The sequence below is a fragment of the Pipistrellus hanaki genome, assembly GCF_964339955.1.
Source record: "Pipistrellus hanaki genome assembly, chromosome: 5".
Taxonomy (NCBI): Eukaryota; Metazoa; Chordata; class Mammalia; order Chiroptera; family Vespertilionidae; genus Pipistrellus; species Pipistrellus hanaki.
In genome coordinates, this window is record NC_140507.1 from 27,210,680 (window position 1) to 27,223,425 (window position 12,746).

Below are 12,746 nucleotides of genomic sequence, written 5' to 3' on the forward strand. Positions count from 1 at the left end.
CAGAGGGGTTGGAGCTTCTCAGCCCCTTCTTGTCTGTTTATGCCAACCCAGAGGGGCTGAACTTCCCGATGGTGAGAACTGCTGCTCTCAGAGATGATGGGCCACAGGGGCCCTGAGCAGGTGGCACTTCCATTCAGCTACGGTGCGAGGGCTCAACACTTGGCCATGAGCCAGGGAACATGACCAGGGGCTGCCACAGTCACTCATCCTCACCCTGAACTGGGGTTCTAGCATCCTGCCTGCCACCCCTTCAAAGACGGGGGGTGGGGGGCGCACATGCAAGGCTCCATGTGAAGAATAGCGTCAGACAGCCTGCAGTGAGGAATACTCCCTTCTCTGAAATTAACTAAAAAGCCACTATTTTCTATAGTTTCCCTCTAACGCAAATGGAAACCTCCGATCTGTGGTGATTGCTCTAAAATCATCAGGAGCAACTCATACTAGCTCCTGTTCTCAGTCTGAGTTTGGGCTCTAACTTGCAACTAAAAGTCATTTTAGACAATGTAATTAAATATATCTCATTCTAACAGCTTTTAGATTCATGGTTTTAATATACTGCCAATGCATCTGCTGAGTTCCAGAATGATGCATTGTTCTCAAGGTTAACAAATGATTAAGAACAAGCTATTAAAACATCCAAAATGCAGTTACTCACCCTTATCATCAACACCGCTTTCCTGATGTCCCGGATGCCATCGTACACCAGGCGGGAGGCATCGATAAACTCATTCTCATCCATGGGCTGGGCGGGGTCCGAGCTGAGGGCTTCCACGGCCGCTTCTACTTGCTCAGTAAAACGCGGCATGACTGCAGTGACAGAAGCCCAGAGACATCATTCTAGAGCCCTCCCTGAATCTACCTCACTCAGAAAGAGGCAAGGTGAGCCTCCACTTCGACCTACGTGAGACTTACCATTGAAATAAATTAAATGCCAAATTTTACAATATTTCAACCAAGACTCAAATCATCCTCTTTGTCTCTGACCAGATTATACAATAAAGGAATTCGATGGTTGAGAACATTGAAGTAAGATAAATTTGAGGCCTTGCTTAAGAATGGGACCCTCCTCAAATTAGTATCTATTCACTTACAGAAGACTTAACTTGAAAATTCATCTTAAACAGTGCTTTCAAAATTATTTCCTCAGCCCTGGCTGGGCGGCTTAGTTGGTTAGAACGTCATCCCTCACAACAAAAGGTTGCAGGTTCGATTCCCAGTCAGGGCACATACCTAGTTTGCAGGTTTGATCCTTGGTCAGGACATGTATACCACGTAATGAACTGATGTTTCCCTTCCCCTCTCTCTAAAATCAATTATATATATCCATCCATCTCAGATGAGGATTAAAAAAAAATTATTTCTGATCGTTAATCAGGGGACCCATATGAAGGAAATGTGTGTGAAAGGCAATTGGGCTGACCAACTTTCACAAGTCTGACGTCCACCCAGAACACCTGAGTCCTGGTCTCCGACTTCCCACCGGGCTGTGTGGGCCGCACCATAAGGCAGGGGGTTCCTGTACCTGTGTTGGAGAGAAGCTTGGTAGCTTCCAGCACCTTCTCTGTGTAGACCCCTGGCTCATAGTTGTCCATTTCTGAGGTGACTACATGAATGACCCGGGCTGCCCGGCCTCGGATGGCACCAGCTGTGCGGTCCAGCCCGTCCACGTCTTTCTCTTGGAGAGCGATGACACATTTGTTCACGTCTTCCAGTATGTGATTCTCTGAGGAACAAACAAAAGCGGAATGAAGGAGAAGGCCTTTCTAAGAAGGGGACAATTTTTTTTCGCCTTAATTTTTTTTTTTCTCTTAGAGTTGTTATATAATAAATATCAGTTTCAGTTATATAAATGTCTAACCACATAGTGATGACATTTATATAACTTGCAAAGTGATCACCCTAAATACGTCTAGTACCCACCTGACACCATATATAGTTATTACAACACTGACTGTATTCCCTATGATGAGAAGGGGACAATAATTGTTAGTTGGCATGTACCATTTCACTGAGAGCTCACTTTGTGCCAGCCACAGTGCCAAAAGCTTTCACATGCATTACTGCACTGAAAAGATTAACCGCTGGATTAAATGTCCCACCGAAACTCAACCTATAATCACCTCCGACAATAAATCTTTATTCCAGGTTTTTTTAAAAAAGAAAAAGGCCCACCTCTAAGACACAGTTGTTCTATAAGTCAAGCAGATGATTCAGATAACAGAAACCTCAAGAACTTCTCTTCCCCTTAAATAATCATTGACCTTATGTATATCCCAAAGTCTAAGTTTGAAGAACAGGTTACTGTAAGACTACCTCCCAGTGCCTCAGCCCTCCCGCCAGCAGGTGCCAGTGGCAGCCAGCACAGCAGCCTTCCTGAGGGGCGGAGGGCGCACACCAAGGAAACATTCCTGACCCTGCAGGCTGCAGGTGCGCTTGTTGTGATATTTGTGGAAATTCTTAAATTAAGCCGAGAAGTGGCTCCTACCAGTGACAAAGCTGGAAGACACACCAAAACTTTCCTCAAAGCAAAAAAGCTTGACACTAGATCTTGGAAACTTCAGAGTAAGGCATTTGCTTCAACCTCATCGATAATAGCAAAAAGGAGACAACCCAAAGTTCAAGAGCAGAGTGAGAGATAAGTTTGCCGCACGATGTACCGTGTTTCCCCGAAAATAAGACATCCTCCGAAAATAAGACCTAGCGCAACTTTGGGAGAAAAAATTAATATAAGACACTGTCTTATTTTCGGGGAAACAGAATGACGGGCTGCCCGGACTGTGTGTGTGTGTGTGTGTGTGTGTGTGTGTGTGTGTGTGTGTGTGTGTGTATTGTGTGTGGGGGGGTGGTGGTGGAAAGGGGCGCGGCACAAGGAACACAAAGGAAAGTTCCTAGGTTATTACCTGGCCATTTCCTTTGTGCCTGGAAAGAAGCTGTCTTCAAAATATGTAAGAACCCTTAGAAACAGTCAAAGACATGCCCACTCTATTAAGCCAAGAGAGTACCTGGCACAACAGGTAAAAGACTGTTCTCAGTTCTGGAAGAGCAGAGCAATTAGTAGAAATGCAATTTGTTTAAAAAACACATCTGGTTAGTCCTCTGCCAGCCCTGGCTACCTTATGCTTTGACTTATCATTATCTAGCACTAGTTCCTGATTTAATCCACTTTCAAAGCCAATATCCTTCTTTCAGAGCCTCTGCTAATGTAGTCACATTTTATATAACAATACGCTTCACCTCTTAAGTACCCAAGACAAGGAAGTGGTCATGATAGGCTGTTTCCTTTCATCTCAAGTACTCAGCAGTATAGCTGCGAACAGAGCCACCAGGCGCCCTGCCTCGGCTTGAGGATCTCCAGTCGGCCCCAAGCACCAACAACCCTCCCTTTGTAGTTCCCAAGAGACTGCAGACAGGGTCTCTATAAGGATCTCTTTGTTCTAAAACCATAAGTATAAAGGGATAAGATGGGGAGAAAAATCACAAGAAAGAAATAATGATGTGAACAATTACAATTAAAAGGAAGTTTGGTAAAACATCTTTGTTACAAAACTAAACTAACTCTTATCATATGACCCAGCAATCACATTCCTTGGTATTTATCCAAAGACAATGAGAACTTACATCCACATAAAAACCTGCACATGGATGTTTATAGCAGCTTTATTCATAATTGCCAAAACTTGAAAGCAACCAAGATGTCCTTCAAGTGGGTGGAACAGATAAACTGTGGTACATCTAGACAATGGAATATTACTTAGCACTAAAAAGCAATGATGGGTGGGAACGGGCTACAAGGGGTGAATGGGGGGAGGATATTACATTCAACAAAGATTTTTTAAAAATTTAAAGTGCATGTAAAAACAATGATTATCAAGTCATGAAAAGACATGGAGGAATTGTAAATGAATATTACTAAGTGATATTCAGACAGTCCGAAAAGGCTACGTACTATATGATTCCTACTATATGACATTCTGGAGATGGCAAAACTATGGAGATGGGGGGGGGGGGATGGTTTGCAGAGAGGAGGGAGGAATAGACAGAGCACAATACAGTTAAGACGACATTCATTTAATGTCTACTAAATTAAAAATTAGACTTGTTAGGGGTACTATTGAAAGAGAAAACATTAAACCTTTTACATAAACAAATTTTAAGGGAGATATTATAAGAATAAATGGGTTTGCATCTCACACCTGTCAGAATGGCCAACATCAACAAACGACAAGTGTTGGCGAGGTTGCGGAGAAAAAGGAACCCTCATGCATTGCTGGTGGGAATGTAGACTGGTGCAACCACTGTGGAGAACAGTATGGAGCTTCCTCAAAAAACTGAAAATGGAACTCCCATTTGACCCAGTAATCCCACTCCTGGGAATATATCCCAAGAAGCTAGAAACATCAATCAGAAAGAATATATGCACCCCTGTGTTCATAGCAGCACAATCTACAATAGCTAGGATTTGGAAACAGCCTAGGTGCCCATCAGCAGATGATTGGATCCAAAAACTATGTACATTTACACAATGGAATATTACGCAGCCATAAAAAAGAAAAAATTCTCATTGTTTGCAGCAACCTGGATGGAATTGGAGAACATCATGCTGAGTGAAACAAGCCAGTCAATGAGAGACACCACATGACCTCACTTCTTTATGGATGATAAAGAACATTATAAACTGAAGAACCAAAAGATAGATATAGAGACAGTAAAGCAACAAGCAGACCGTCAAATTACAGCGGGGAGGTTGGGGAGATCTGGGGGAGATAAGAGATTAACCGAAGGACTTGTATACATGCATATAAGTACAACCAATGGACACAAAACTCTGGGGAGGAAGGGTATGTATGGGGGGGGGGGCATTGGTATATGTACAAAAATAATAATTTAGTAAAAAAATATATATATAAAAAAAGAATGGGTTTGGAGTCCATCAGAAGCATCTTTTACATACCAATTCTCTACATATTAATTTTAACTAAACAGAATGGTACCTATCCACCACAACTGAATCTAACACATTTTACACTTGCATTTTATATCACTAAGAAAAGAAAAATAAAAAAAGTAAAGATGGTGCTAACTAAATTTGAACCAATGTTTTCTCATATCACTGATTTTTAAGACTCATCCCTGTTTCAGGATCGTTAATACGTGGGGATGGGGGGAGCACGTCTTAGAATCAACGAAGCCTGATTCTTTTTTGTGCACTAAACAAAGGGGCCCAACTTCCACCAAGGATTTGCTAACCTTCATCTAGACAGCTATGTTTTTAAAAATCAATTTAGACCTTGAATTTATACTGCCTTTCATCCAGATGAATGCAAACCAGGAAAGGGTTTGCCATTCTTTAGCAACAGGAAGCTTATTATTTCAGGAAGTTGACTAAAGTAATATTCTCTACCCTCACTGAACAGCTGTGTCTAGGAAAACCCCAGCCAGCTGAGGCCGCCACACACCCAGGACACAGCATCAGCCCTGCTCTCCACACTGGAGCCATTGGCAAGTGCAAACATGGGAGGACTGGAGGTACCCACACTAACCACAAATTACTTAAGTTTTAATTGAAATTCCCAGGGAACTTAGCCTGGGTCCATTATGAGAAGACACACCAAACTGTACCACATTAAAGGCTCTGATTGTTCATTACAGTCTTTTTTTGTAGGTGCTTCTAACAAGGAAAAGAGTCATATACATACAACAGTATTTATTATGGACACTATTATTACGTCTGTTTTTCATCTGGAAACCTTTTTAGGTCCATCTCTATAGATCTAACCCATCTATTTTAATGGCTGTGCAGTCCCTATTAAATAGATGGAAGGACCATAAATCAGCCTTCTCTTACACCTTTTGGTTGGACAGCCTAGTACAGATATTTTGGCAAACATCTGTGTACAAGTCCCTGGGGAAAGTCTCTAGCAACAGGATTACTAAATCAAAGGCATACACGTTTAAAGTAGATGTTTGGTACCTAATTGCCATCTAGGAACCAAGCCAGTTGGCACTCTCCAAAAAAGGATGCATAAACTTATACATCAGTCCACAGTGCCCGGCAGGGCCTGTCCTGTATACCCTGTGCTCTGGATTTTTTATTGGTAAAATCTTATGCACATAGAAGTAATATTGTTATACAAAGGACTTACTATATAACAGGAAATATTCTGATTGCTTGATGTTTAACTAAATGGTAGCTTTTCCCCCCTGTCAGCCTACAGACTGAAGGGTCCCAGGTTTGATTCCAATTAAGGGCACATACCCAGGTTGCAGGTTCAATCCCTAGTAGGGAGGGTGCAGGAGGCAGCTGATCAATGATTCTCCTCATTGATATTTCTCTCTCTCACCTTTTCCCTTCCTCTATGAAATCAATATAAATATAAATACATATTTTAAAATCACCATTAATTAATGAGGAAACTGAGGCACAGAAGTATTGAGTGACCTGCCTGAGGCCACACAGCTAGTGGGCACTGGAGTCAGAAGCAAAATTTAACTTCATTACCTATGCCACTTCTTCAAAAGAGAAACTCTTCAGTTTTGCATTTTTGCTAATAAAACACAAAAACAAAAATAAGGTGATTTCTATTTAATGTCCTCCAAATCAGACCAAATTCTTTGGGCACACTGATACATAATGAAGAAAAAAGTACAAATTACTACTCTTGTGGATTGCCCCAAAGTATCTAATGCAATATGTTATTTGCTTCTTTATGGTAAAGCAATGTAATAAACCAATTAGAACCACCTGCATCTTTAAAAGTAAAAAAATTTAAAAAGCAACCGAAACCTCCATGTGTAAGCAGAGTAAATGAATGAGAAAGTAAATTGCATTTCCATGGAAAACATTTATCAAATACAATTCAAATGAAATTCAAACAGTCTTTATCACTTTGTTAAATTTCAAACCACCATCCTTATGGGATCAGTCAATGCAAATACATTCGTGATTTGCTGAATGCTCCCTAGTATCCTAAACCATCTACAATATTCACAAGGCAACATTATGAACAGAACAGCTTGGGGGAAAGGAGTCCCCATTTCCGCTTCCCTGAGAGTGGCATGCATATACCTCTCTATTTTCAAGTGCCACACTCTCATATTTGATATGCAGTAACCCAAGTTCTCCTTGCCCTGCAGATTCAAAAAACACTGGCATCAGGGTCTTGCAGATGACATGCAAAATGGCCACTACTTTTTGAGCCACAAATTTAGGATATGCCTTAAGTATAAGGGAAGTTAGGAACCAATGGAACAGAATATCCAGGAACAACAGAACTGAAGCAGCATAACAGGGTCCTCTCAGTCCTAATCCCTAAATAACTTCCCCTTGGATAGGCCACAACAAACATCCTGGCCCTATGGATCCCAAGAGGGAATGTGATGGCAGATAATCATTAGTGGAAATAACCTATAAAAACCCTCCCACTGCCAACGGGTCACAAGGCACCAAAATACAGTAGAGAACAACCACTCTAAGGAGTCAAGCGGCATTATCACTTTTCATTTGGCAACATTTTATGAAGCCCACCAACCTTAAGGCCCATCTCCCCAGACGACAATCACCGTGGTGGGACTTGCTTGGTAGCTCCCCTGTCCTGAAGCACCGGTGTGTGAGAGCAGGAGGAAACGGGCCAGGGGGGAAATCAGCATGAGGCCAAGACGTGGCTTCTCACCTAAAGACTGCCCCTGACTGCTGCAGAATGACACCTGCTCTCCACTCCACGTGCATATCCACAGATGCTTAGCTGCACAAGGACCAAGAACTGGGACCAGAGGGGGCCTGCCCAATAACGGTGGGGTTCCTCTCAATGAGAGCCAGCCAGGTCTACCCTACTGAGGCTATGTGTCATGAGATGGGGAGAAATCTCTAGACCCCCCCAAAAAAACAAACAAAAAACCAAAAACCTGCAAAAGCTGGCTGAGGCCCTTGGTAGATTGAGCTGCAGATGAACTGGAACCTCCTGCTTCAGCGAGATCATGTTTCTCCACTATTACCTCAATGAAAAGGGGACCAGGTCTATACCCTGAAGAAGTCTGACTCCATAGGACAACAGACCTACTCAGGCCATCCTGCTCGGTTCACAGACGGCAAATATTCTCAACAATGAATCACCATCAAGGAATATTTCAAGGTGCAATGACCCAGCAACCGTGCCCTGTACTATGAAGGTCCCTTAAATCTCATGCCTCTCCTGCCACCCTCAATGACCCCTTTGAGACTTTCCGAAACCAAGCTTTTCAGTCGTGAGCCTTGAAACCTTCTTACCATCCTTAGTCTTTGGAATCCAGTGTCATCATTACCTTTGGTCCTGCTTGTGTGAATCATGGTAGCACTCCCCTTAAAGGGAACAAATTTAAGTTTGCTTTTCATATTTAGTCTGCCACATTAAAATGATTTGAAAGAAGAAAAAAAGTGCTAAAGCTGCCATGGGTGAGGTGGATACATAAAGGCATAAAGGACTCTGAATGCTAAAAATTAACTGGTTAATGAAGAACTCTGCACAGGCATTAGCTTGTCTGTTCCCTTCATCCTATGCCCCTAAAAAGCACATTTAAAAATCAGGAATTGTTCATTATTTAATTACTTGACATTGCTAAGCAAGTCTGTGACAAAACATTAGAGAAACTTACTATATAAAATTCAGATGCTCTGAAAATACCACCACTTTTTGAGTAGAAGAATTGTTCTGTGTTTTTATATGCTAAATAGAAACTGTCTAAACTCCTTTCCATCAAGTCAACCCTTATACTTTCCACAGTTGCATAAAAATTGAACATATCAGAGAAAATTGTATCTGTTAGGGAATTTTATTTCTCTTTACCATTCTTCTGCTTTATGTCACATACCCTAATCATACTGCCTGGATTTCACTAATCACTACTGCAGAATCCCCTTTGTTCTCTGATTTGAAGATGTATGAGAAATATTCGATTCTCTCTCGGTTTATTTTGCTGTAAGAACCGAAAATCCTTTGAGACCAAGCCTGATACACCCACTCTAATCAGGAGAGGGGAGGTTTAGGAATGGCTTAGCTAGCTCCAGAGGGGTGCTTTGCACTGAGAATCCTGAATTAAAGGTGTGTTTTGAAGGTAGAATGTTTTTTTCCCCTCCTAAACCTATGAAAAAGACTAATTCAGTACTTTATTGGGAAAAACAACGCAAGGCCAAGATTAAAAACAACAACAACAAAAAACCATTTGCTGCATTTTTTGGCACCTGCAAAGATGTGCTTCCAAATGAGTTTTTGTTTTAAAGTACCAGCATCTGTAATTTGGTGTTCCTGCAGCAGCACAGTTTACACTCTTTTTTGCAGTTTATGGATTGCTGCTCCTTACTCTATCAAGCAGAGCCACCAATCCCAAGGAAAGCAGGCAGAGACGGGGACATTGGTATGCGGAGCACACTGTCACCTTATGTAGGTCACTGCTGGAGGGCTGTGCTGTGCATGTACTCAGGCCCCGCTTCTGTTTCAAGCCCCACTGCCACTCGCACTCCCATGTTCCAGCCTGTGGTTTCCTCGGGCGAAAGGTAGTTTCAGCCCTACTACTGCCCAGCTCTGACTGCCCAACCACTGGCCTCAGGATGTCTGGCACCTCCAGGCAGCAAGCAGTGCAGCCAAGGGCAGCAGAGGATCCATTAAATGGAGAGTGCATTTATACTTAACTCTCAGGAGATGGATTGAAATTTATCTCTGTGCGATAAACAGTGAATTGCAATTGACAGACATTTTCTATATGAATGCAATTTACTATGTCATTACCAGTTTATGTTTATATAATGAAATCAACTCTTTTTGTGAGGTGAATTACCCAGATTTATTTTTTTGCAAGTTCATAATTAAATGGCATTTAAATATTTCCTCTCTGTTTTCTGTCTGTGTATCATAGTCTTTTGAAAAGTAGTCAGTCCAACTATGATCATTTGTGAGTGAGAAAGAAAGAGATTTCCAAGGGGAAAAATAATTTTCAAAACGAAACTAAAGGTGATGGTGTTGGCATTCCCTTCTCCTGTTTCACCGCCTCATAACAAAAGCCACAGCCTCTACTAGGATACATTTTTTCTAAACACAACAGCAGGAAGAGTGGTGAATGTTATGGTGCTGTACAGGTCAGTTGCAAAATCCTACTCTTAAACAGGGAAAACCCTCTGCCAGCCAGTTTTCTAACTGAAGCTTCTAAGATCAAGACCAGCCCACCACCTGGGAAACAACTGCAATGCCACCTCTATGGCTCAGCCGTCTGTGATAGCTTCTCTCTTTTTTAAATTAAAATGAAAACCAGCTCAGTATTACTGCTAGAATAACTTACCTGCCCAGACTTGGGGGTGTTAAGATTGCCATTACTGTAACTTAGGCAAAAGTCATCATGCACATCCTCACAAGCCTCTGGGGAACAGCTGATTACCTGAGACAGCCAGGAAGTCATCAATGGAAGTGATGTCATCGACAGCGTCTGTGAGAACACGGACTTGCTTTTCCCACTGTTCTTTAAAAAGATCCATGTTCTCTTGGGCCAGCTTACTCTGTGGTTTCGCTGCTAAAGCCAATGCAGCATTAATAACCTGTAAAGATAGTCAAGTTCACTATTTACTTTTCAGGGTCATGAAAATAAAACAGGTGGGATAGCATGCTCAGTAGCGTGGCGATGGCTTTGTTCCACATGCGTTTTACAGGACACATGATACCACACATTTCACTGTAACACAAAGCTGGAATAGAGAAATGTGTTAAACAGGTTTTTAAATCTGAATGTAGAAGCAACACATTTGCCATATATTGGGTCGGCAGCTAAGTAATTGCGGGTTTCACACATATATGGCTTCAGTTGAATTTTTAGTTTGCAGACGTAGTACAAATGTAAAACACATTTTGTTATTTGATAGTTGGCTATTCAGCTGTTAATCAGTAAAAAAAGTTTTTTGATCTGTTTTGTAGTTTTCGTTTGGCGTTCGTTGAAAAATGGAAAATCAAAAGGAACATTTTCATCATATTTTGCTTTTTTATTTCCGCAAAGGGAAAACGCATCGCAAGCTCATAAAAAGTTATGTGCTGTTTATGGTGACGAAGCCTTAAAAGAACGGCAGTGTCAAAATTGGTTTGCCAAATTTCGTTCTGGTGATTTTTCACTCAAAGATGAAAAACGCTCTGGTCGTCCAGTTGAAGTTGATGACGCCCTAATCAAAGCAATAATCAATTCAGACTGTCACAGTACAACACGTGAGATTGCAGAGAAGCTTCATGTATCACATACATGCATTGAAAATCACTTAAAACAACTTGGCTATGTTCAAAAACTCGATACATGGGTTCCTCACGAACTGAAAGAATCACAGTTAACGCAACGCATTAGCAGCTGCGATTTGCTAAAGAAACGTAATGAAAATGATCCATTTTTAAAACGACTGATAACTGGCGATGAAAAATGGGTTGTTTACAACAATATCAAGCGGAAAAGATCGTGCAGCAGGCCAGGTGAACCAACTCAAACAACATCAAAAGCTGATATTCATCAAAAGAAGGTTTTGTTATCAGTTTGGTGGGATTACAAAGGAATTGTCTACTTTGAACTCTTACCACCCAACCGAACGATCAATTCTGATGTCTACATTGAACAACTAACGAAATTAAACAATGCAGTTGAAGAAAAGCGGCCCGAATTGACAAATCGAAAAGGTGTTGTATTCCATCATGACAATGCAAGGCCACACACATCTTTGGTCACTCGGCAAAAATTAATGGTGCTTGGTTGGGATGTTTTGCCACATCCACCATATAGTCCTGACCTTGCACCATCTGATTACTTTTTGTTTCGATCTTTACAAAACTCCTTGAATGGTAAAAATTTCAATAATGATGATGATGTCAAATCGTACCTGATTCAGTTTTTTGCTAATAAAAACCAGAAGTTTTTTGAACGTGGGATTATGATGCTGCCTGAAAGATGGCAAAAGGTCATTGATCAAAATGGGCAATACATTACAGAATAAAGTTATTTAGTTCCATGAAAAAATTGTCTTTGATTTTCTTTAAAAAATCCGCAATTACTTAGTTGCCGACCCAATAGAACTATAGTAATACACTGAAAATATGGACAATTACAAACAAATAAAAATATCTAATCTTTCCACTCCGTGATAGCAACTCTATAATTTTTTATATTATATTCCAGGCTTTTTTCTCCTCATATACATATGTATGTATGCATGTCAAAGAAACTCACAGTTAGAATTATGTGCTACATAATTATTTCTTTTAAATACTTCTCCATATCATCTGTACAGACACACACACACACACACACACACACACACACACACACTCACGTATAATAGAGAGATATGCTAATTAACCAGGACGCTGTAGCGGGTGGACTGGACAGGAGGAGGTTGCGTACACAGCATCGGGGGCGGGGTGGCAGGGGCCTCCATGCCCCTGCGCTGGGGGAGGGCCTGATCAGCAGCGGCCGCAGGTGCTTCAAGGGCCAGAGAGGGAGGCAGGGCTGGACCAGCAGTGGCCACGGCTGCAGGGGGGCCAGGGAGCGAGGCAAGGCCGGACCAGCGACTGAGGATGGGCGGCACCGTGCAATTTCGAATCGCGCACTAGGCTCCTAGTTAAATATGTCTAAAATTTAACTGTTTATTCCATCTTATGGATGCACATCACTATTTCCTATTGTAGGGTATCTATGTTTGTTCCAGCTGCCCACCATTCTTAATAATCTTATGATACATATTTGGCATGCCAGGTTCT

General features: G+C 41.6%; 1 protein-coding gene across 2 annotated transcripts in view; it reads right to left on the reverse strand.

Moving 5' to 3' along the window:
- CTNNA1 (catenin alpha 1) overlaps nucleotides 1–12,746 on the reverse strand; it is a 173,833-nt gene that overhangs the window by 6,806 nt on the left and 154,281 nt on the right. For both annotated transcript variants that reach the window (XM_084885052.1, XM_084885053.1), the window contains 3 exons: nucleotides 10,402–10,558; nucleotides 1,523–1,723; nucleotides 656–807 (listed from right to left, as the gene is read on the reverse strand). In XM_084885052.1, coding sequence (XP_084741178.1) covers nucleotides 656–807; nucleotides 1,523–1,723; nucleotides 10,402–10,558 — 510 coding nt within the window. The remainder of the gene's footprint in view (nucleotides 1–655; nucleotides 808–1,522; nucleotides 1,724–10,401; nucleotides 10,559–12,746) is intronic.